At 31.8% G+C, this 27557-nt stretch overlaps 1 protein-coding gene across 3 annotated transcripts in view; it reads left to right on the top strand.

Moving 5' to 3' along the window:
- The window catches only part of LOC118195921 (diuretic hormone receptor-like), a 693583-nt gene that overhangs the window by 497472 nt on the left and 168554 nt on the right, over positions 1–27557 (top strand). For all 3 annotated transcript variants that reach the window (XM_085817027.1, XM_085817020.1, XM_085817021.1), the window contains one exon: positions 27390–27510. In XM_085817027.1, coding sequence (XP_085673153.1) covers positions 27390–27510 — 121 coding nt within the window. The remainder of the gene's footprint in view (positions 1–27389; positions 27511–27557) is intronic.

The raw sequence follows: 27557 nt of genomic DNA, 5'->3' as shown, positions 1-27557 counted from the left end.
TGTATACACGTTACACATGCGGAAAATCATGAAAACACCCATGCAGCCAGCCCGTTCGCGGGATTCGAACCTCGGACCGAACTAACAGTGTTCAGCGACTTAACCGCTCGGCCGCTGGTGAGCCGCCTGAAGTTAAGATAAATTCATTAAATTCATTCTTCAATCTGTTTATAATTCAGCAGTTGGTAATAGCTATGCAAAAAGATTAAAATAACTAATTTCTTTGTTCTCGCTAAGGAAAAATAAATTTGTTACAGACAAAATATAAATGCAAGGTTTAATAGAAGAAACGATTTATTTACTCGCATTAATATCATACCAATATCGACACAGATCTACAGACAATTTCTTATTATTAACTCCTTTAATAACCATTAAATAACCATTGTTTGTTTAAACTCAAGTTTTAACGTAAAATTTCATCCTGATTTCATCCGGATAAGTAAAACATGGCCCCTGATTGACTCTATGCCATCGATAGCGCACTTTAAAATTTGCATTTTATCAAAATAGCATTATTCTTGAATCTTCAGTAGTTCTATTGTTAAAATAATCTCTACAGCTATCAGCATTGCATTGTTTAGATGACTACAGCTTATTGTTTCAAAAACCAAGTTTTACTCTTAGCTTACTTGCTTAGTTATTGCATACATTAGCTGTATAAAAGAATAAACTCTAAAAAGCAAGCGTAAGTACACAATTTTCTGAGTTGGATGTGACGCAGAATTCACTAATATATTACAAGCATACATGAAAATGTTAGTGTGCTTATTTAATTTGTCGAAAGGCTTCGTATTCATAAAAAATAAGCGTTATTATTGAATTTAGAATAGTTTAATTGAGTTTTGTCACCTATTTCCTAGCATTAAAAACTTAATTGATGATGATGAATGGACTTTTATCTTAAATATACACTTTTTCGCAATTTTAGTAAATATTAAAATAAAATTCTCTACAATTTAAGGTATTCTTATGGGAAAAAGCTAATCAACTGTCATTTGTAACTTGTTGCTCTCCATTTAAGACTTTAGCTTTATTAGGAATTACTATAAACCGAAATTTCCTATAGGTCCATTGATGACATCATTGTCATTAATATTTACAATAAAACTGAAAAACAGGATAGGTGTATCCTAAACGCCTTAAACTTAGTTAAACTAACAAAGCTGGAACCGTAGCTGATTAACTTGATCTACAAATGTACAATCCCAACAACATTGCTTTATTTGATAAAGGAAGACTTCTCAATTTCAAAACAATAAAACTTATTGATTGGAAATCTAATATCTCCAGAACAATGATTGCTAGCACTATCATTAATCTGGTGTATACACCATATGACTTGTACGGAATATTAAATTATACGCACTTTTTCCTGCATTTCATTTAAACTTATTTCCTCGAATTTCATTAGAGATAAATTCAGCTCTCACTTCGCGACAAGGCAAAAATACATAAAAACTCAAAATATCTTTATTAAAAATTGAAAAATATAGAAAAATATAAAAAACCAAATACAATGAAAACAATTAAAAACAATTTTTATAATTAAAATTAGATTTTCTAAGCAAAAACAACGAATTCGGACAGCGAGCAAGAAGGTAAATTTTTTTAATACGTAAAATTGAAAGTTTACTTTTGGTCCCACTCGGCAAAAAGATACTGAAGGTGCAGAAAATGACTTAATTCACTATTCTGCTAAGTTTCAATTGTAAACAAATATGGCTGCTATAGTAAAAAAATAGGCTTAGCCGCACTTAAACAACTTTTAAACAACTATTGCATGCAGATTAACTAATGGAATAAAAACCTTAATCGCAAGATAAGAACGACATAATTCAATTATTTTTTAAAGCAAAAAATGCGCAATTTACTAACATATGGGAATCAAAATTAGTGAGCTCACAGAGTCGAGTAACAAAGTGAGTGTATCTGTATTTATATATTCTTGGTGCGGCTGATTGCAATCAAATGGGATGTGCACAACTACATGTTATAGCAATCCTGTATACAAAGTTTTAAGGTTCTGAGGCTACTCGTTTTTGAGTTATGCGAGATACATACGTCACGAAAAAAATCTCTTCTGAATCCATTTTAAATTCTTTTTGCAACCCGTCTTTCCTTACGTACAGATGGAAAAACATCGTTAAATTGCATTCGATAGAGGTCAAAATGAATATTTTCGTTAAAATATGACATCTGAACATTTTCGCGATTACAATACTTAATTTACTTCGTACCAGGAAGTAAAACGAAATAAAAATTATTTGTAGTAAGTGCAATGATTTTACAAAAGAGCTTAGTTTATTATTTAAAATATGAAAGGGCAATAAAATTTCATTTAATTTCATCAAAAAACATCTAACTAAACTATACTTGTCAATCAAATAATTATTTTTTTCACCAAACTGCTAATTTTCGTGAACAGCTGTACCTAAACCATTGTAGATTTGAGTATTCAGTTGAATTAGTCATTTTATCAAAATTCTTAGTTTTAATTTAGATTAGACTGTCTAATAATTAAATATCTCTTTTACTATTAACAAAATGGGCCTACTTCAGTTTCCAAGTCTCAACAAATCCCGCTTGAGCAAATTTTATTATCTGTAACATTTGACAACATTTTTTTTTTTTTTTTTTTTTTTTTTTTATTATTTATTTCCTGTCTTTATTCTCTTATACGTTACCTACAACTTCTAACATTTTTGCTAAATTCCAAGTTTCTCAGTCTCTGACATTGCTCAACAACACGTTTATCAGACACTACTCTAACTTCATCACATTCATTAAGCTTTTTTGAATTTATTTCTTTATTTTTTACAATTTTTTAACTTTTTCAAAGACATTTTCACACCTTTCTCTATCACTGAATTTTAAATAAAATTTAATTTTGGTATTAAACACTACAACTTTTTTATTCTTTCAACTAAACAATGAACGTTTTTCATTTGTTGAAATAAAGCGAGCTGATCCTGTAGAGTCATTAGGTTAATTGGAAGCAGAAAAGATGAAAAATGTGCAATCTATTCGCCGGGAATTGAACCACAGACCTCTGGAATACCGGCCCAGCGTGCTACCGTTACACCACGAAGGCACGCTAGGGAAGTGGGAGAAATACCTTATATACTCACCTTCTTAAAGAGGATTAGGGTTTTAGGGGACCTAGTCGCCAAATCCTGGGTGCGGAGTGTCATCATCCACAACCCTTTTAGTTCTGGCGCCACTTGTAAAGTCATTGGGTTAATTGGAAGCAGAAAAAATGAAAAATATGCAACCGCCTTTGCTGGGAATTGAACCACGGACCTCTGGAATACCGGCCCAGCGTGCTACCGTTACACTACGAAGGCACGCTAGGGAAGTGGGAGAAATACCTTATAATCCTTCACTTGAACTTCATTCTATGGCGGTTGCTTGGATATTACTTTTAGGTTTGCTCCAGGTAATTCGAAGTTTTATTTTTTTTTTTCCTCTTTACAAATTATTTATTTTTGCTGCACCATATTTAATGTTATAAAGGGAATATTTTCTAATTTTCTTTCAATTATGTTAATTAGTTAAATTCATAGTTTTAAATTCTTAGTTGTCTAAATTCATTCATTATTTAGCACATTTTAGACTTACTACTAAATAGGTTGAATACATTTTTCATTTATAATTTTTGTTTTCTTATATGTTTTTATTTCAAAATCATTATTGCTCTAATATTACAGATTTTATGAACTAACTACTACTTTTATTTTTTTATTTTATCCTAAATGGGCATTAACCCAAAAGTGCTATTACTCTCTAAACAGCATTTTGCGTCAAATCACTATAAACGGCTCTATCACTTTTCAAAATGTTGCCACCAAATATTGCCACCCTGTATTATATTTAAAGAAACTAAATAATGGAGAATCTATAAGAGTTTATGTATAGTTCTCACCCTGTGAAAAAACAATGGTAGAGTCATCAAAATTGAATAACATAGTCCTCCACACGAACATGAGCACCTGAAAGCCCGAATTTTTAATTTCGAATTTATTTTATTGCCTATTTCATAATTTGTAAAACTTTAACGAAGTTTGGATAAAACAATTTCAAAGCGACCAGTGGTAACACTGTAGAGAATAAAACATGTTTATCTCCAGCGCGCGAGACTGTCTATCGGAAATTCTAAAGAAATTCTGGTTTTAAATATTTTTAGCTCAAATGCTCTGTACGTCTGTAATGGCGAAAAAGGCCTCTTTGGACGTAATACAAAATCCGAAAGAACATTTTTATTTTAAATTTTCTGTTTTTGGACAAAATTTTCTTTTTTGTCTTATATGTTGGATTGCCTCTGTTTTATATACTATTGAACTCGGGCCGATTAAATTGAAAATTATTATTATTGTAAAATTTTTCAAGTATATTTGCTTCTTTATTTAATTTCTATAATTTTTTTTTTTTTTTTTTTTTTGTACGATTTTGTAAAATTTTTAACCTGGCCTATAACCTCTGAAAAAAAAATTATATATGTTTTCATATCTGAATATGTTGGATTGCTTGTATTTGCAGATTCTATTTTTTGGTTTCTGCTCAAAATAATTTCCTATATATTATTTTTAGTCCAAAGGGATTTGAATCCCGAAGGACTATTCGTTTCGTTTTGGCATTTTGCGTCGGACGGATAAATGTCGGTTCACTTTTCAAACTGTTGCCATAAAATGTTAGAGTCCTGCATTATATTTGAAGAAATTAAATAATGAAAATCTGCGTAAATGTATGTATATTTCTCACATTGTCATAAAATAACGGTACATAGAGTCATCGAATTTTGAATAACGTAATCCTCCAACGAATATGAGCATGTGGAAGACCAAATTTGAAATTTGAAATTTGTGCAGAAAAAACATTTTTATCTCCAACGCGTGAGTCTCTGTATCGGAAATTCTAAAGATATGCTCGTTTTAAAACTATTTTGCAATATTGCTGTTGCACTGGATCTTATGGTTTAAGTGCGAGGAACATGATATTTAATAAAGAAAGGTAACACACAAAATGTTAAAAAAAAACGCCCCTTTGGACGTAATTTAAAATCTGAAACATTTCAGATTTTTTTTTTTTTTTAAATTTTGATCTTTTTAATTTGTTAAAATTTTTTTTCGGTTTTTGATGCTATAATTCTGCAACTGTTTGCGCTGCTTATATCAACCTGTAAACACAGAATACTTTGATTGTTTTTCTAAGATTATTTTAAGTCTTAGATTTATTTTGTGTTTTCACTGGCTCAGAAATAAGCTGATTTAATAATTTCTTTCCTTGCACCAACCTTCTGACTATAATGCAGCAAAAGATGCTAATTTCTTTTTTCATTATTGGTTCTGGCTTGCTTTATTTCTTTTTTTCTTGCAGTTAACCACTGTACTTCTGGTTTTGGCTTTTGCTTACGTTTATTCCGAATTGAATATAGGATGAATTTTAAACGTATAATTTGTTAATTTATATTTCATTGAATATATATGTTAGAAAAATAAAGAATATGTAAAAGATTAAATTAGAAGAGAAAATTAATTCCCTTCTGTATTCTAAAAATAACAACCTCTATTTGCACTGCGTCATTTCGAGAAAAATCTATGTCATAATACTCTTACATAATTCTGATGGTGTAAATGAAACTAAAACTCAAACAACCAATACTAATTTTACAGCAATATTAACCATCCAATCAATATGCATTGAAAATCAAAACTAACTCAGTCTGAATAAAGATTTCACTCTGAATATAACGCACTTGCTTTCACCGCTGTTTGTCTGCTCCTTCTTTTTACTGTAAATCTATCAAAAATGTAAGCTTTTTGGAATACTCACAATAAATGTGCTAACTTTATTGTGGCCACAACATGTTTACTACAATAAAAGTTGAATTAAATATACCTTGACTACCAAATTTCTTACGGCGTCTTTATATTCTACGACATCAAAATTTTTGCTGTTCATCATGGATTCAACCGCCTGTGTACTACTACAGTATCTGTTATATATATATTTATTTACCTATCTGTTAAGATATGTTTATGATGTCGTTGCATATGGTCTGGTCAGTGCAAGCATCAAGTACCTGCATTTTCCTATTTTCCTTTACATTCGTTATCTATGCTAGTTTTTAACTTTGTTACACTACGTTGAAAGACAGAAATGCAAATAATAGATGATTTGCTTTTCAGATTTTTTACTCACTAGCCATAATTCTATTTTTCTCGATGGCAAGCGTTTTAGCGCATTTTTCTTAAAACTGTAATTTTGTACTTATGTCTTTAGCATGGAGGTGACTCCAAGAATGTATTTTACATACATTAAAGAAAGTCATTTTCTGTTTTCTTCTAATGTTTCGTAATTGGAAAGTTGCGAACAAACTTTCTTATCTTTTTCTAATTTTATATACACAAGGAAATGCGTTCTCTAAGAACAGCTCTAAATAAACTTCGGTAAAGAAGCAAAAACAGTTAAAAGAGGTTCACATTCACTAATACAGAATCTTCGATTGGTAAACAGTAACATATGAATTTTTAGTTGTTGTTTGGAGGTTCTGTCTATAAATAAATTTATTTACGCAAATTCAGATTAAGTTGATTAGTTACATTAGATCACCGATTTAGTGTGTATTAGACCTATAATAATCAGCTTTCAAGTTAATTAAGTTCTTTCAATTCTGTAGTCATATTTCCTTCTGTGGTAATAAAAATTTTAGTTGTTATTAATTATGTTTATTTAAATTACAATGAATTAAATTTCTATTTTAAATTTTGACTCGCACTTATATGTTTTTCGATTAATTACAAAAATTAAAAATATTATGCAATTGATTAAAGTTTTATAATTCTATGCCTTATTCATTTTTTATTCGATCACTAAAATCAGCTAGTCAAACACGATGTTACATCCGTAAAATATTTCTTCATATTTCTTTATGAAAGATGACTATGTCTTTTTGATGACATATGACACATCTAATAAGTCGAGGGAGAAATAACAGCAAGCTTTAAAGAAGCTTAAATATCGCATTTCTCTTTTTTTAAGAACAGATGCGGGTTGACTGATACCGGATTTAAGTCTCTCGCTCACTATTGCTTTCTTTTCTGTTCCTTTTATTCCGAGTCGTGGCAGGTTTTGGTGAGATTAGAAGTTTCTGGGCAAAGAAGGAAGAGCAATGGTCCCTGACAAGTCAATTTTGATTGATCGAATACCCACTGCTCCGCTTTTAGAAGAACTGTAAATAGAAAATGACAAACAAAAATATTGCGCAATAGATAATGTTTTAAAAGCATGGTGTTTTTTATGTACACTATTTGCAACATTTGGTTGAAAGCATTTTCACTAATTTAAGTCTAGTCACGCTGCAATTTGTTGGGATTTAAATACGCTCCCTATTAAATTCACTAATTTTTTGCAGCGTTGTTCGAGGCGTATGCGGTCTAGCGTTATCATGATGAAACAACATTTTCTTGATATTCACCAATCGTGGGCGTTTTTTTGATCAATTCTGAGTTTAGACGACAAAGTTGTTCACTATAAACTTCTGAATTAGTCGTTTGATTTGGTTCTAACAGTTGAGAACGTCCTGAAAATGGGATTCATCATCAATGCTGCTTTTTCTAACTTTAAATTTTTTAAACCATTTCTGGGCAATCCTTACACTAATAGTGTGTTCACCATGTACACTATTAATTTTGTGTTACAATGGGAATTCGCTTATCTAAAATTCAACGGAATATGGATCTTTTTCGGATAGCATGTAATTAATCTTGTCTTGGTAAAAAATAGAAACAATTCTTTCTGGCATATATAGTTTTCAACAATAATGTTGTTTTTGAGTGTATTTAGAATAAAATAACAATCAGAATTTTCATCTAAATTTTATTTAAATCATGCAAACATTCACTTGGGATATACTGGATATTTTTTTTAGAGTTTCTTGAAATCTTTAGAGCTTATGTCGCTTGTGATAACTTATTCCCCTTTTTTGAAATCTTCTCATACGTTGAAAATTTAATTAAAGTAGTCTGTCAATGGAAAAAAATTCTAAAGTTTATCGCCAAGATAATGATTTTATAGTCCTCTAATGATTTACACATTTATACAGTAATCACTTGTTTACATAAAAAACTGCATATTTACTTTTAATAGTAAGGGGAAAACATTCCTTACGAAAGACAAGTTTTCAGGCCTGCTAATTCAGATTTAATTATACGAATTTTGATTACGTTTTTTTGTACTGACGCCATAACTAGGGTGAGACGTGGACCTCATCAGTACCCTGTTCCATTCCATCCTCCTCTTCTCCAGAATTTTCCATTTGCTAAGTTTAATGAATTCGCATTTATATGGGGCAGACATGGAATCTTGAGGTCTTTGTCTGATTCGTTTTCCTATTAATTTACAGTTAAAATTTTTAAATGCTAAAAAAGAAAAATTCCTTTCTTAAACGCCATTAGAAAATTTCATGCACCTAATTTCTGTACATTCAATAATATCACTTTCTTTATGTAATTTATATAATCAGTTGTTATATCTATGTCACATAAAGCATCTAAATATTTTATAGGACTTAAAAATGTTTAGAAGAGTTATGTATAGCTTAAGTTCCAGAGGTCTTATTATTGCCTTGTATAAAGTAGATTCGTCCTTGTTTTAAATGATTTTGATCGTAAACATATTAAGCCATATCGACTACAAGTAGTCACACTAATACATTTCTTAATATGTGTAGTAATATTGTTTTATGAAATATTAAATACTTCCATAAAAAACTATTTCTTAAAAAGACTGCTCATAAAAGGAATTAACACTTCCTTCTTCGTAAAATTCAGTAATTCATAAAATTCTATTTTACTGTGTTCGTGTCCTTATGTATTTTAAGTAGTTATCCTAAATGCATTCTTTAAGGTGCTTGAGATATTTTTCTATTTACTGGGAAAGGAATCCTAAAATATTAAGCAAATTACAGTGACAGTTATTCTCTAGAATTCAAGTTTGTTCCTTCTTTATTATTACCTTCTGGTCGTTAATAAAAATAAAAAACCTTTCAAGGAAGTTTTTGTACAAAATATCATGTTTATATCTATTTACTTCCGAATAACTGCTGGTTTCCACTATATAACACGGCAGGGTACCAATACTGTTGCTCTTTAACATACTTCGAGAAGACGTTAATTAAGTTAAAATTTAAATTAAATTCCAGCCTATTCATCTATCTTTTTATTATGGGAGACTAAGCTTTATATCAGCTTACTTTCACGAAAGGCTTAAATGAGTATATATTTTCGATATGTGAGAGAAATACAAAGAGGATCTAAGCAAAAATACCAAAGTTATTTGTTCACAATATGGCCTTAATTTTCTGGATGAGCGTCTATGAAATTTTTCATGCTTAAAATAAAATTAATACGTTAGTGCTTTATTTTTCTCTTAGTCGGGATTTCTGTTTCTTTTGAAGCTGTATATAACAATTGAAGATAATGCAAAGACTTTGCAAAGTAAATTGAGGAGTGATGCGATTTTTTATTCTTTCATTTATTATTCATTTTATTCATAAATATTCGAAAAGGATGCACTTAAATTCTTTAACATATAAAAAACTCAGAATTATGGCATGCATTTTAAAAAAATTAGTCATATCATTAAAACATGAATTTAAAAAACTGGAAATTTACTTGCAATTTTATAATTGGCATTCAGAAAAAAGACTTGTAGTTTGTGGGCATTATGTTTTTACTTCCTTGTACGAAGTAAAAAGGAAGTATTGTAATCGCGAAAAGTTTCAGACAGCATATTTCAACGAAAATATCCATTTTGACCGCTATCGAATGAAATTTAACGATGTTTTTGCGTGATATCTGTACGTAAGGACAGAATAAAAGACTCTTTTCCTTCAAAAAAGTTATAGAACTGTTTTAAATTAATTCTGAAGAGAATTTTTCGTGGCGTCTGTACGAACGTACGTACGTACGTGCGTATCTCGGATAACTCAAAAACGAGTAGCCTCATAATGTTGAAATTTTGTATATAGGACTGCTATAACATGTAGATGTGCACCTCGTATTTTGGTTGCAATCGGCCGCACCAAACGTATATAAATATATTTACATATATCCACTTTGTTACCCGGCTCAGTGATCTCAGTTTCTTTACTCTTATCTGTTTGTAAATTGTACATTTTTTGCTTTAAAAATGATTGAATTATGTTGTTTTTATTTTCCGGTTAAGGATTTTATGCCTTTAGTAAATCTGTGTGCAATATTTTTAGAATTATCAGCAATTTTAAAGTTGTTTAATTGCCGCTAAGCCTGTTTTTAATGGCGGCCATTGATGTTTACATTTGAAACAGGAGACTAGTGGATTTGTTGCCAATCTAGAGAAACTTAGCTTTGCAACAACAAAGATAACGCATTCATTTATTATTGCCAATTAAAAATTGCTTAATTCTTTCTGGAATTTTTTCGAGGAAATAAGAGTTTGAGATTTACTTCGTAATTTTTAATATAGATATTTTGAGTTTTTATGTATTTTTGCCTTCTCGCGAAGTGAGAACTGAATTAATTAAATGAGAAATACTCAATCGTCTGTGAAAAACTGCTTCCTTTTTGTTTTGTTTGCTTAATTTCTTTTATATATCATTCTAGCTTTATTATAGTATTTGAATAGAACATGTGGCAACGATTAGATAATTCTATTCTTTACATGATATAAATTTTCTGCATTATGAGTTATAATATGAACGAAATATATACGTTAACTGTTATATAATTATTGGATTATATAACAATTAACTTAGTTTCCGTTATATAATTATTATATAAGTTAACTATTATATAATTATTAATACTGTTAAGTGAAACTAGCGCCAGAGTGTCGCTATGGTAAACAAATGCTAGAGTGAATTTTAAAGAATGCATTTATTCTATTGTGGTTTATGCGCTGTCGGCGAAGTAGATTTAATTCAATCCAATAAGTTTAAATGAAATGTAAGAAAAAATGCGTATAATTTAATATTCCAATACAAGGAATTCATGTGGTGTTCACATCAGATTTTTTCATTTGAGTCTGTAGGAATGCAGATTGGGGATACTTTTCCTGTTCTTTATACTGTACTTGACAGTGATTATATGAATGATCAATGCCGAGTTATTTCTGAGACACTGATCAATGTCTTCGTTAGACGAAAGGAACTTTTTGCTTTTTACAGCATTTACACATTCATATCATTCAACGCGACTCTAATCCTGCCTTCTTCTTTCAAAAGCGTTCAATCCTGCCTTCAATAGTCACGTTTCCAGGCTAGAGAAATTATTTCATTAAGATACAATACAAAACATGTAAGTCTATCGCTGTAAGGGTAGAGATGCTTTCCTAGAAGTCTCTCTAAAGGAATCTAAATCGTATATATGTTACATGTGAAAGAAGCCCAGAAACCGCCCTTGCAGCAAACACATGCCTCCCTCAGTGGCCGAGCGGTAAATCACTGAACATTTCTAGTTTAACCCAGGTTTTACTCCCGAAAACCGAATGTTTGCATGTGTATTTTAGTTGAATACGAGACAGTGTTTCTTAAAATATTCTACACGAAAGAATCCCTTCCTTTAGGCAGAGCAGAAAAAACTAAACATATGAAGTACTAAGATTCTACCGTTGGTGATACTGGTATTGTTCAAAAAGGCGACTGATCCAATGAAGGAACCTAAAATGGCTACGTGCCAGTTTACCAAAATGTTTAAAATGCTATTTTCATGCAGTTACTATTTAGAAGGATGCTCTCTCTCTCTCACTCTGTCTGCACCCCAATGCGATCCACAGGCCTGATATGTTTCTTAGGCTGCTATTATGTGTCCTCTGGAGAAAGCTATCCACTAGCTGTGCTTCACGGCCAAGGATCGGGAGGGCTCGACAGGCGATATAATTTAAACATGTGCTGTTGGGTAACAGGGGCATACAAGGCACTTGAAGAAAATACATTGTAATTCTTACTTGATTCTAAATTAAATAGACAGTTTTCCTCATTCTTAAGATTTTTATCTAACCATTATCACATATTTTCTAACAGATCAAAAGACTTATTTATAAAGCTTCAAAAAGCTAAAATTCAGTTAAAAACAGGAAATATGAATACTGGTAGAACTTGTTTCTAAATCATTGTAATCCTAAATAAATATGTGAACTAACTTGTTTTGCAAATTTTTAACTAAAGTGGTTAAAAGAAAGTCACAATTTCCTCTAATGAAATCAGTAACTTACCAAAAAAACAAAGTCGACAATTTCTTTGTGATTCTGAATAAGTTATGAACCAAAATAATAGACTTCGGTAAAAAAATAATATGCTGAAAAATAAAAAAGCAGGATACTACAAATGCATGCGAAACAGTTTCTTTAAGCGACTAAAATGGGTAAAATTAGTAATTATAATCTTTTCACATGGCTGAAGCACTTACCATAAAATGAAAAATGAAAAAAATGAAGTTTTATTTAAAAACTAAAGTATACGATTTCCAATTCATTCTGGAATCGTTCATTATCATGTTTTTTTACTACGCCTTCGCCATTGGTGCTACATGGAAAGGAATGATGCCCCGTGGCGGAAATTCTAAGACTAACTGACTCTTTTTCACGTTAAGCATGAGTAAAACCACAAAACGTCCATGGAGCCAACTCGCTCTCGCCATGACTCGAACTCCGGACCGAACTATGAGTGTTCAAAGGGCTTTTAATCGGCCACTGGTGGGCTCCAGAAATCATTTGCAAAATTATTTTACTTTTTTCCCTTGTTGCCTCAAAAATCTAAATCTGTACTTCACCTTTCTTTAAGAAGATGCAGTAATAATAGCAATGGTATAGTGCTTTTCTAGCATTCACTTGCGAGCAATAGGTGAATTATCTTCGCATAAAACAAAAATTGCCAATCATGATAATTTACGATATCATAAAAAATATTCTAGGCCGTATATATACGGCCATGCCGCTCAGAATCACTTTTACTTTTACTACAGATAAATTTTAACATATTTTAATTTTTTTATTCAGTGCTATAATAGCCCTTTTTATGAATTAGTTCCTCCTACCTAGCGGGCAAATTTTCCATTCTGAGTCAGCACAACAAAGATGGTTTTTTGATAAAAGAAATAAATTGAAAATTCTACTTTTGACTTCTTAAAGATTTCGAAAATATTTTCCAAAATATTAAATATTGTCACGACCTATATAAATGATTATCAGAGGTTGCGATATGAGGTTGATAAAGTGGATGAGGTAATTAATACCTCCATTCCAGTTCTTTGATTTTATTCAAAGTCATACTGTAGAATTACGGCTTCTCTTTTAACAAGAACTTCCCACTTTTGATTCAAAGATTTGTTTACTCGACCTAATTTTTTCCAGTAAAAGTTTTCACTTATGGTTTGACTGGTTCTAGCATATCAAAATGGATTATGCCTAGAGTATTCCACCAAATAGACAATGTTCTGCAGAAGGCCTTCTAGGCTGTACGCCTGGCCTTTAGGTATTTGACTGAAAGACAGTCATTGCCTTTCACATTTGGGATTGTCATAAAGAACCCATTTCTCATGACTAGTCACTTCACGATCGAGAAATGTTTCTGTGTTATGTCGTTGCAACAACATATTACTGGAGATAAAAAACTTATCTTTGTTTCTTTCTGACATAATATGTGAAACCTAAACATTTCTCTTGTGTATGCCTATCTGCTTCAAATACCCTTGGATGGTTAGCCAAGGTTTGCGAAACTCATCCAATAAATCTATGAATGTTTGCAAGGATTTTCTTCTATCTGTGCTCATAAAACATCGTTAACAACAGATTCTATTCATCCTGAACGAGGCGAGTCAAATATCAAATCTATCTGACCTAAAGCAACAGACTATCTTTGGCATTCATGAAAAGCCTTCAGGGATCCTTTGTAGTATTAGTATCTTTCCAAAATTCGAATAACACGCATTGTCAAATTACACAGCCTTTTTGCTTTTTGGCTTGAGGCTTCAAACAGGGAGGTGATAAAATGAGATTTGCCTTTAAAACAAAAGAACAGAAGTCACTTTCACTTGCAAAAATATCTTGCACAACTTCGTGTATGTATAATATGAGTGTTAATTACATATACAATATGTGTGGTTTTATATGGTATTCTATAATCCGTTTCCCAAAATTAAAATTTATGGAAATTAATTACTGATCTCCACCCCCGTTTCCTGCTTGAAACTTTTCTGTGGATTCCTATGCTCATACATTCCTTTATGATAGAGAAAAAATAGGTAGGACGAAATAACTGAATATCATACAGCCCGAGTAACAAATTATTGAAAGTAGATTGTATACCTGCTGCAGCATACCTTTTCTGTGCGTGTTTCGAATTAGGGAATACCTTCCCAGAAACATTTTGTTGGATTTAGTGTATTCAAAATAATTATTGCTACCTGAATATTAAGTTTCCACTATCGAATTTAAAATTTCCTTTACTGTTTACACCTGCAATCTATCTCGTTCTGAAAATTACATGATATTAGTTGAAAAATCCATTTTCCGAACTAATTCCGGATATCTGATAACCCTACTTAGACGTACAAAACATCAGTATTTGTAAAAAAGATTTTATTTCCCATTAACTCTTAGCATATAGCATATAGTGCTCAAGTAAAGTATCATCAATTCTTCTACTCTCAACAAATGCAAGAGATATATGTGGGGATTTTAAAGGATGAACAAATTAATTAACGAAAGACATTTTAATTAGACAAACGATTATTACATAAATTTAACATTTAAGAGAATTAAACAAGTAATGATTCGTCAAAGTTCTTTTTGAACAGAAGCAGCGTCTCTGCTTTCACGTCAATCGTCTATCATCTCAAAACGGTAATTTCCCTAATTTTTGCTTGGCGCCTTCGCAGCTCATAGAGAGAATGACGTCACGGCATCTGGTTTTCATCACAGCTTCAAGCGATCGGCACTACATTTCGGCCATCCGAGGGTGGACTGGCCCTCCAGGACACTGCAAAATACAAAAAAAAAAAAAAAAAAAAAAAAAAAAGCAACAAGCAAGAATATACAATAACAGAAATAAATGTTCGTGAAAAATTTTAAGGTGCCGTCCATTTCTTGAGGAATTCGGCACATGTGGTAGTGCATATGGGCCCCTCATGGCATCCTTCCTTTATTACGTCATAGGTGTTACCACCCTTAACTTTCTTGATCTTATAAGGTCCGAAATACTTCGCTCTTAATTTTAAGTGTGGTCCGAATTGAGTCCTTTTGATTGCCACTATGTCACCAACTTTGTACGGCTGTGCTTGTCTTCTTTTGGCATTATATGTCTTTTTATTTTCCTGATGGACTTGGAAAATTTGCCTCTTGGCTTGCTTTCGTAATTCTTCTCTTTGAGACTCGAATTGAGATTGAAACTCACTTTCTATCAGTTCTTTAAGCTGATCGGTGCCCTTACTGTTCATTTTAGTACTGAAGAGTAATTCGAACGGAGTGGTGTTAATGCTTCTTTGATATGTTAAGCGTCCTCTGAACTTCGTGTGTGTGTTTATATCATTCGGTTGGTTTTTTTAAGGATAGTTTCGCTAATACTGATATAATGACTTATTTGATTCGTTCGACTTGTCCATTTGCTCTCGGCAGGCCTGTGGTGATTAGATGATGTTTAATATCTTCTTTAGCACAGTAGTCAGAAAACTCACTGGATGTGAAAGCCGTTCCTCTATCAGAAATGATCTGACAAGGGCTTCCAAAAATGGCCTTCTGATTCTCTAACTTCGCTATCACCTCGGCTGAGGTCGTAGATTTTGTTGGATAAATCCAAGTAAATTTAGTAAAGGCGTCGACCACTACTAATATGTGCTTGTAGTTTTTATGGTTACTTTCCAGAGGACCCAAGTGATCTATATGATAAGTATGCAACGGAATGTCCTCCTTGAATCGCGGATGTAAAAATCCTTCCTTTTTCCCAGCCTTACGATTTATTAAGATGCAATGAACACAATTCGCGATAACGTTTTCTATCTTCTGCCGAAGTTTGGGAATAAAATAGTATTCATCCAAGTGTTTCTCTGTATGTTTGATACCGGTGTGCCCTTTCTCGTGAGCATCTTTTATGATTTCAGTCTGCATACTTTCCGGTACGACTATCAATTCTTTACCGTCAATAAACTTGTATAGTACGCCATTTCTATTACAATAATTTTCATAACTTGAGGTTTTCAATAATTCCTTAATGATTTTTATTTCAGTGTCATTTTCTTGTGCAAGTTTTAATTTAGGTAAGATATTTTCAATAGAAATGCATAAGACGTTTACAGGAGCTCTACTTAGAGCATCTACATGTGGCATTCTAACACCTTTACGATGGTCTATAACATAATCGAATTCTTGTAACAACAGAGCCCAACGAGCAACACGCGTCGCTAAATCTCTTTTTTCCATCGTCCGTTGAAATGCTGAACAGTCCGTCACTATCTTAAATGAAATTCCCAAAAGGTAAACACGGAACCTTTTCAGTGCTTCTACGATCGCGAGGACCTCCAACTCGTAACTTGAGTACTTTTTCTCTGCATCAGAGGTTTTCCTACTCATAAAATAAGTGGGGTGAAAACTGCTATCACCTGGAGGTTTCTGCATTAGAATCGCCCCATATCCTTCTATACTGGCGTCTGTGTGTAGTTCGGTTTCATAATTAGGGTTATAAATTGCAAGTACAGGCTTCTCAGCTAGCGCTGATTTCAAACGATTGAATGCGATCTTTTGTTCTTCACCGAATTCGAACTTATTACCCTTTTTTAGCAGGTCGCTAAGTGGCTTGGCAATTATAGAGTATTTATTAATAAATTTTCTGAAATACTCTGTCAGCCCAAGAAAACTTTGGATCTGTTTTAAATTAGATGGTTCAGGGAAATTTATAACAGCTTGCGTCTTCAAGGTGGATGGGAAAATTTTACCCTCTTCTATGACATGACCTAAAAAGTCAATTCGTTTCTTTAAGAATTGCGATTTTTTTAATTTTATTTCCAATCCGTATTCACTCGCTAGATTTAAAACTTGACTCAGCCTCTCGATTCCCTCTTCGTATGAGGCGGACAAAATGATGATATCGTCCATGTACGGCAAAACGATGCCATCGTTAACTAACGGTCGGAAAATGGTATTTATGAATCTCTGGAATACAGCTGGTGAGTTACAGAGTCCAAACGGCAGTTTCAAAAACGGGTACTGTCCTTCATGCGTAACAAATGATGTGTACTTCCGACTTTCCTTTTCGACGTCCACGTGAAAAAAGCCATTTTTGAGATCAATAGTGCTGAAAATAAGTGCTTCTTGAAGGCGGTCTAGGATATCCTCAATCAGGGGAAGGGGAAATCTATCCTTTACGACAACTTTGTTTAAACGACGATAATCAACGCAAACTCTTGGTGTCCCGTCTTTCTTTTTAACGATGACCAATGGGCTGGAATATTCCGAAGAACTCTGTTCTATAATTCCTGACTTTAGCCATTCGGATATTTGGGTTTCAACAATTTTCTTTTCCGCAAACGGTAATCTACGCGGTTGATGCGATACTGGTTCGTTATTTTTAACGAAAATTTTTAACTGTATATCCGTAGATTTGGTCTTACATGGCATATAGTTCGAAACTAACTGTTGAACAGTCTCTTTAAAGTAGTTTGGAACACTAGGTGCAATGTTTATTTCTTCTTCGTTACTAGCTAGTTCAACAGGTAAAACAGATACAATATTTACTTTCTCTACACTCTGTGACTTACTTTTTATGGTAACCCCATTTTCATTTATTAATATTTCACCTTTTAATATTACGTTTAAGCCTAAAATGGCTTCATGTGTCATCACATTGTTGTCTACAACACAAATATCTGCAGTACACTGGAAATCATTAATTTTAATATTACCTTTAAAGAAACCTAGAGGTTTTACTTGACATTTACCGAACCCACTCAGCTTTGAACTTACGGGCACGAGGCCTTCGATATTCAGTTTATCAAAAGTCGATCTACGTAACAAAGTAGTTTGACTTCCTGTGTCTATTAACGCGGTTACATATACATCATTAATTTTTACTTCTTTGGTCAACTTCGAGACTACATCAATATTCACGGTTGATACTTCTGGTTTCGAATTCGTATTTGAGCATTCGAAACTTCGGTGCCCAAATTCTTTACATTTAAAACACTTGACTCCCTTATCTTTATGAATTTATTTTATGCCTAGATTCAATTTTTTGTTTACTTTCAAATTTTGTTTTAGACGTTCGCGACTTTTCTTCATCATCACATATCTGTTGATAAAGCTTCAATTTGTTCTTAAAATCAGTTAATGTTTGTGACCCATACAAGCAAGATTTTTTAAACGCGGAGCCTGGTATACCATCTATAACATATAGTATTAAAGCAACATCTTCAATTTGACCATTTTTAGCAATTCTTTTCATATTTAAAAAAAACTCATCAAATGTTTCATTGCTCTTCATTTTTTGTTTTGATAATAACTCATGCAGTTCGGCCGAATTGCAGCTGCACCGGAATTCATCAAGAATGTCATTCTTAAAAACTTGCCATGAGTTCAACTTTGGTTCACTAAGAACAAATAGTTTTGCTTTGCCTGTCATCAGGCGTTTAGCAAAAATCAGTTTTTGTAAATCATTTAACTGAAGAATGGTAGCTACATCTTCAAAACTTTCGACCCACCTACTGACATTTTCGTGGCTTTGGCCATCAAATTGAGCAACAAAAGATTTGATGTCTTCAATAGTAACATTTATACTACAGTTATGAAATACGTTCGACTTGTTTTCAATTGTACTAAGAATATTATCATTAGCACATTGGGAAGGAAGTTGTCTCACTGTGGCACCAGAATTGTTTCTTAGTTTCGTTTCATCTCGAACATTATCATCTACTTCATTTTTATCCCCACCATCCACACCCTCTAAATCACTTTCGTTTTCACTTTCTTCTAAAATTACATTATTTTTAAGCAATTCTAAATTATTCAGATAAGAAACAATTCGGGTTGCTAAGTCATCTTGTGTGCCAGAGCTATCAATGTATAAAACATTGGCAATGGAAATTAATTCATAAGCCTGAAAATCTTGTTTGATTTTTTCGAGTTTTTCATGAAGTTCTTTACTATTCTCTTCTAAAGAGAAACCACTAAATTGTCTTAACCTTTTTCGATTATTTCTGTCGCCCACATCGTTAAATATTATTTTGTGTAGTAATTTTATATTAAGCGCTTTTTCACTTTTCAGGACATCTTCCATTCCCAGCACATCAATTAGAAACATAGTTAATAAAATTTAGAAAATCACTCACTTCATATAATGGTAATCCACGATTTTCCTGGCTCTATAATTCGGAAACAGAAACGAAACAAATTACTTCTATACCATCCAATGGATCACAAATGGTGTCGACAAAAGGCAAGTACAAACAGATTATGTCCGATGGATTTTTGGTAACAATTCACGTCTTGACACTTGACATCCACTATTATTAAAATTTATTCCACAGTCTTTAATAGAGCTGCACACTATTTACTCACTATTACGCAGTTTCAGTTCAGGTAAATCAGCATACATTCCTAGGAGTTTGACGAGGTTTTTGTTCGAAACACAGTTCATTATAAATCGTAAAACAGTCCAGCACAGCAACAGTTATTCTTCAAAACCGGTAGTAATCCAGGAAAGCAGGTAAAACTACAGTTCATTCGAGTGCTGAAGTGCTATCCCACTTCTGAGAAAATTTTTGTGGGGATTTTAAACGATGAACAAATTAATTAATTAGACAAACGATTATTACATAAATTTAACATTTAAGAGAATTAAACAAGTAATGATTCGTCAAAGTTCTTTTTGAACAGAAGCAGCGTCTCTGCTTTCACGTCAATCGTCTATCATCTCAAAACGGTAATTTCCCTAATTTTTGCTTGGCGCCTTCGCAGCTCGTAGAGAGAATGACGTCACGGCATCTGGTTTTCATCACAGCTTCAAGCGATCGGCACTACATATATATCGGCCCATTTAAAAAATATTAACTGCGTATGGCACGTGTTTAGCTTCTGCATTTTCCTGTAGCATGATGCGCGCATGGAAAGAATGTTACCATCATTACAAAATTTCTTTTGAAGGTATACAAGTATCATTCATTAAGAATTTTTTACTTATTTTCAGAGAAGGAAAATATGATAATGAGGTACCAGTTTGTAAACTGCCAGGAGATATCACAGGCATTTAGTTTAAAATCGGCTGAGGAGTGTGTCAGTTTGTGGAAAGGAAGATTCAGTATAGTTAAGTTCCTAATAAATAAGAACGTGACGTCTTTGTTTTAATGTAATTGTGTAATTTTGTAGCTGGCAGGTAATGCAGCTTAAAGAAAGAAGATGTGTACTTAAGCTGCTCATATTACAAGAAAAAGAAGCAATATTTTGTTATCGATATAAAAATTTACCATCTTCCATTTAGTGACTGTATACTCACGAAGATAACATTTGTTTTGCTTATTATGTACGTAACGTGCTAATGCAATAATGTAATCTTTACCTTTAGCATGACTCAAAATACTTCCTGGTCGAAGCGTAACAAATTGTCTGATAATCAGTTTTAATTTTTGATTGATAAACCTGAACTAGTACCTGAATCTCTCTACCAATGAAGAATCTTATATTATATATATATGTAGACTGATTAATTATATGTATGTGTATGTGTAATCGGAGTTTTCCATTTTTATAAAACAAAATGGATTCTCTAGCGACAGATATCATAAGAATACATGGGAAAAACCTGAAGAGCTAGATGGCTTAATTTAATCTGTTTGTTGTAATCAGGAGCTGAAGTCAAGCAATCACTAGTTGAAATATACAATTTTCAATTATGTTATGCTTTTTGAGCTCTGAAGCATTAACCATATGGAAACAAGTCAGACTTGTAGAACTATATGATACTTGATTCTCTGTTGAAGAGAATTAAAGTAACGTATTAAGTTCTACTTGAGCTGTAATTAACGGTCTTAATTACTTGTAATAACTTATAACTTGGAACTGCTATGGAGACCCAAGTCTGTGTTTTCGTCTGGCCCGTTTATTCAAGATTTTTAACCAAACTATAAAACTATAATTTTAATTACATACTCCGAATAAAATTAAATCTTATTGTATGTTAAGGCCATAAATATATAAACAAAATTGCGATAAAATGCCATAAAATGAATGAAGATAATTAAAATTAGATCGCTGTTTAATTAGAGTACATTTTAATAAACTGCAACTTTAAAAAATTAATACAACCAATCTAGAGGAGCATATGTAGTATCAAAAAATTAAGTAGATACTCATACATCTAACTTAAAAGTTTGGCAAAGCGAATTCCGTATTTATCTTATGATATCAAATGTTTTCCCACAGCAACCTCAAAGCGAGAAAAAAAAAATATAATAAATAAATGCATAAAAGTACCATCACTCTTCTCCCAAAAAATCTACTCGTGCATGAAAAATCACACTACAGTAAATAAATAACCGTATAATCTGGAATCCTCTTCACACATCCCACCCCATTAAATTATTTACCGTCGTCATATATCACAACATTCCGTCTTACAATCCATTTTCTTCTTGGTAGAAAAAACTTGTCTTCCGATGCATGTATTTGCAAGCACCAAAACGATCATAAAGACCATAGAGTAATAAATCAAGAAGAGGATATAAGAGAGGGTCTTCCGTTGAAATTTTTCCCTCTTTTTCCCATTTCTGACTATCCTTCCTCTGTGGAGGATATCAAAAGCTCCCTGGATGACATGGTATCCTTCAAAGGCGATGATGGGATTTGAAATGGGAGATTATTTTTAAAAAATTGTAGAAGTGAGTGTCTGGCTTAAAATACTTATTCTTTTAAATCTTTGCTCTTATTTTAGATTCTTTAACATTTTTAGTTTACCTTTTGTGACTTGTTTGATAACGAAGTCATAAGAAAATAATCAAAATATGTCATCATTTTTAATATTAAACTTTTTATGTGATATAAAAAAATCACATCTTCATCTACAAATAATTCTTTTCCTAAAAATATTGATGTAATTCTGACGAATTATTATGTCATATTATTATTATCGTAGGTAACAATCAAAAATTAATAACATTTTTATTGTGATGAAATTAAAATAATCCTAAATAATATGATGGAATTTAATGCAGGTAATAGCGATAAAAACAATAAAGAGAGATTTGACGAAACAAGTTCAAACGTTCTTCTCGGTTCGAAAGCTGAGCAATTTATTTATTTACTCGCCATTTAGGAGCAACCTACCAAAACAAAATTCAAATATACAGTTAAAAGAAGAAAAAATTACAAAATTTTTTATTAAAATTATGTATTATGAAAGCCAAAGAAGATAATTAAAATTTAAAAGTACAAATTCTTACCTACTTTAAAAAATGTACTATTAATTTCGATTCGAGTTCTGAATGTGTTTCAAATTTGCATTACTCTTAATTTTCTGTTGTTTTAATAAAACAAAAACTTTAATAGCGCTTAACATCAGAGCTAAGAAGTTTTTTATGTTGAGTGGAGTACATGTAGTATTCGTATTAGGTATGGTTCAAACCATATAACAACATAATCATAACCATATAACCATATAACAATTTGAAGAACAGATTTCTGTTCGAACATGTTCGAGCTGACGAAACATTAATTCATCAATTTACTCAAAATTGGAAAAATATAATTGGATACTTTCTGATTATCCGTAACCCCATTTTATCTCGCCAAATCGCAAAGTCAATAGCACATTGTTGACTTTGGGAATTGGCGAAAAATGTACATTTGGCTAACTTTATGGCTCATAGATACTGTTCTATTCATAAACCAAGACAAAAAGAAGCAGGTTTTAAAAAGCATGAAATTAAGTAAAAAAACAGTCTACATAGCTGATGTTTACATTTTTACAGCTGATAGATTCTATTCAGCAAAATAGCAATTAAATAAAAAAGCGTGGAAATCCACTTGAACCCAAATATGTGTATGGTACGCTCATGTTTTGATTTACCTATTGTCTCTTATATACTCAAAAATACGGCAAAACCACGGCACGTCTACCGAATATTGAATCCAGGATGCTGGTAACCAGAAAATACCAATACATGAAATTAAATTATCCTTAGTAATATTTATTATTCTTAGTGATCCACAGTAATTTTCTGCTATGTTTCAAACATACTGAAGCTAATACTTTTAATCATTATTGCTAACACCTAAATTCTACTACTCATAATATAGTTTATCTCTTTTGTAACAGTCCAAATGAAATGCAGTGCAGCTTCTGATAAGCATCCATTTTAACTCATTAACACCAACTACTGACAAATTTTCTTTCAGCTGAGAAACTTTATGTAAAGTGCGGTAAATCTAGTATTCGTATTAGGAAGCGTTCAAATTATGAAAACTTATTTAAAGCTTTTAGATATTACAATACACACTTTATAAATTATTTTTTCATCTATGACTAATGTAAATTCAAGAATGTTTAGTACTTACTGATAATAAAAGTCCCGTGTTTTAACCACCAGGTTGCTACCGAGATTACCTAGAGGTGCATTCTTTACCTCATTTCTTGATTGGCTAATCTGGCATAAGTATTTCTTTAGTCCCAAGAACGTCACATCAATTCCATACAGTAATACTCATAACTCATAAAGTTTTTACTCTGGCACTTAGAGAAGCCCCACAGTCTTGTGTGTGAGCAGCTGTTTTTCTATCAACTAATGAAATGTGTGGTTCACGGTAATCACAGTAAAATTAATCTAACTTACTTTTCTCAATTCGTCTGCTTCATACGCTCGCCAATAGTTTGAATAAATCGTCGACCCATCATGTACATGATCCACAAATTTTGTCATGAGTGTGATTCTCTCTCTATTCTGAAACTGAACAAGAAAGAATTCACCAGCTTCTTATGTACAGAGCTAGTGAATTCTTTTTTGTTAAATCTGTAAAAGAAGTTCCTGCCGTATGAACATATTTCCATAATTTTTATGAATTATCTCATGACTAGTTTCTATGTCGGATAGGATGAAAACGTTCGTCTCATGAAACTGTATCAGTCAAGAGTTGTATTAGCAAAGGTTGAGTTGCTTATCAGACCAATTAAAATGTTAATTTCTCTGACCAACTATTAATCTCTGTGCTGCTGCAAACGCTATTCTCGAGCTCCTGAACCACAGCATATGATGCAACTACAAATGCTTTGAATTATATATAATTTTATTTTCGTTGCCATTTCCGCCTATCCAAAAGAAAAGTAAAATGCATCTTTCTAGGAAGAAATGTGTAATATCTTCACCACATTTGGCTAAATCAAATATTGTTACACATTTTTCGAAAAATGAAAATACGATAATATGGGGCTTACTCGGAGTTCCTGCGAGAGCAAACAATAAATTATTGTTATTAAGGCTACCGTCTGTTTGAAGATGGCTTGCGACTGACTATTCATTGATAATTCTCTCGCTTTTAATATATGGAGCTGTAATAAGGAAGTACTGAATATATAATAGTAAAAGAGAATCGAAATGGATAGTGGTAAGTTTATTTTCGGTATTTGATTCAATATCGTAATAAGGGTTATATTTAAGTGTTAAAATTTTAACTTTAACAATAATAATTTTAACAATAATATATTTTTCTATTGACTACTTTTTAATAAGAAAATGATATCATAAACTGGGATTAGTATTTTCTAGAGATAAACATTATAATAAATTTTCGTATCCAAATTATAGTGGGATAATTTTTATTTGCTTTAATGATATTTCTGTATTTTAAATAATTGCAAATACCAACTGGCTTATTTTCTTTTTACATCATCAACTTACCTTATTAGTTGCTATAGGGTTAAGAGCAGTATTTTGACAAATTAAGTTTTCATACAATAGGCAAAGAGATTTAAAAATAGACCTAAGCATTTACTAGTTCCTAATTGAACGCCATTATTCCTCTCTTATTACCGTTTTTATAAATTGTATCAGATACTTAATACAACTAAAATACAAATGGCAAAAATAAGATTAATCTGAACATTATCAAATATATTTCATTATTTAATGCAAATTCTTCCTTTAAATAGCACAGGAATGATGTATTGAACATTATAGTCTGAAGCAATTCATTTATAAACAGTATAAGTATTTGCAGTCGCACAACGAATGATACCTAATTCCACCGGAATAAAAATTCAGTTCCGTTCGAGCGTGGTTAAAAGGCTTTGTATTTATTGTCTCTGCAAGCTACGATATGATAAATGAAAAGAGAATACTGTCAAAGAGTGTGATATACTAGGTAAAAATCATAAGGATGCTAAATAAAAAATATTATAGAAATTTGAAACTTTAAAAAGAGTTATTTAACAGTTTTTGCTTCAGCTTTGGAAACCAAAAACTAACCCGGATACTGGATATTAACTCTCCATGTTTTTTCTGAACTTTCTTTTGTGAAGCTTTCAGAACTCCAAGAAAGAGAAGCACATGTGGGAGAAAAAATACTGTAATAATTGAATTATATTTAATCATAGATAAGCCTTACAGTATCGATCACTAAGAAACGCTAAAACAGAATCTAATTTTAATCTTACTCAAAATCCTTATCGATAAAAAAGGTAAGTTTAACAAAGAAAAATCTCTCTGAAGAAAGTCTCAGGCAGATAGCGCTGTTTATACATTTTAGGAATTGAACTAGAGCTCGATTCTTAAAACTCTGAAAGCAACCTACGTACTTCGATATTCAGTCACATCTTGGAAAAAAGTAGGTAACATGTTTTTGCGAAATGCAATAAGAGGTTTCCATAAAATTCACGGCTATTTAAGACTGAATTTTTGTTTTAATTGTTTAAAGCTTTCAGAGCTTTTCTTCTATCTCCTATTGATACTCTGAAAAATAATTACAAAAACTTAAATCTAAAAGATATTATTTAATGGAAAACCTTGCATCTTCTAATAAAATTAATATAAGTATAAAAACGATTTTAATATACGAATAATAAATCTTAGACCTAAGAAAACAACGAAGCGATAGCAAAGTACATGACGCAATTAAACCAAAGCAGTAGAAATATAATTGACTCTACGCTTTTCTTCTAAAGGTTATCTGTAAAAGAAAACACTCCTTCCAAGACTGGAAAATCCAGCGTTTCAATCTTCTCGATTGTTATGTATTTCCAAAATTCACATTTCGATTCTATATCGAAGTTTTCAACAGAAAGCCAGCTCATAGTTCCGAAATTTTACTACTTTTTTTTATTTCAAAAGTAAAAGTCCTAAAGATCAGGTTCAAAATTTGTTTATTTGTATTTTTCTACATTAAATTAATTTTTTCGCTAAAACTGTAAACATTGAATTAACTCAAATTATTAGGTCAAATAATTACAAATTAGGACTCTGTTAAGTTAGTTTTGGGGGACCTAAGTGCAGAGATTTCAAAGCCATCAATGCCCATTTTCCTTTTTTCCATTAAAATAAAACAATATCTGAAGATTTATAGGATGATTATGTGGCCATATAAAACATATAGCCCTAGGTTATAACTATATGATCCAAAGGTTTAGAGCTCTTGGATATAGATATTAATCAGGAACTGCTCAAAACTAAGATGATTTACTCGATAAAATCATCAAAATTATTATTTTTATACGAGTCTGGATTATTATTATTATTTAACTGCAAGCAATTAGAAAATAATGTGTCTACATCGACTAACAGACTGAGAGATCATTTGATTCGTTGTATCATTTTGGCAAAGCAGAAGATGCTTATCTGCTAGAATAAGGGAATCTGTGTTAAAAAAACATGTCGTTATGCAAGAGGAAAACCACGAAAATCATAGACAGCCACCACAATCGCCGTGAACCGAAGGCCATGCTTCAAAATGTGGTATTCTCGAACGAGTACATACCAGCTTAATGTTTCTTTAGGAAAAAAAAACGGGCATCAGATTATCTGCTTCAAAGCAGAAAATATTTCTAAAATTAATGGCGAATTGCTGAATTTAAGTACTTTTATTTTTTGTACATTATGATAGGCCTATATTTAACTATTTCCATTTATTTTAATAACTGTAAACGTAGGTCCTTGTGTTGTTGGAAAGTTTTCTATATTATACTTGTAGTATCGAAATATAATATTTTTATCTAATATTTAATTTGTATCTTTCAGTGAGAGTTAGGTAGTATTTTTTAAACATTCACAGTTCTAGAAAATTTTTAAAATACAGAGATTTTTTAATAGTTCGTATAGTTTTAAAATTCTGATGTCTGAACTTATTTCTGTAACTGAATAATAATGAATTTACGTTCTTTTCCCCAGTGATCTTCGATGCCTACGAAATACTATCCATACGAATCTGCTTGTGACATACCTCTTCATAGATCTCACTTGGATCATCACTGCAGTTCTTCAGTCTAGTTCATCCACTGAAGCCAATAAGGTATTTTAAAATTTTCAGTATATTTTTAGTATATACTATTTCAGTAT

Source organism: Stegodyphus dumicola, chromosome 1 (genome assembly GCF_044657685.1).
Source record: "Stegodyphus dumicola isolate Sdum_Otavi_A_Nest chromosome 1, ASM4465768v1".
In the NCBI taxonomy this organism is placed as follows: Eukaryota; Metazoa; Arthropoda; class Arachnida; order Araneae; family Eresidae; genus Stegodyphus; species Stegodyphus dumicola.
The sequence above is the reverse complement of the archived record's forward strand: the minus strand, read 5'-3'. Positions and strand labels throughout refer to the sequence as shown.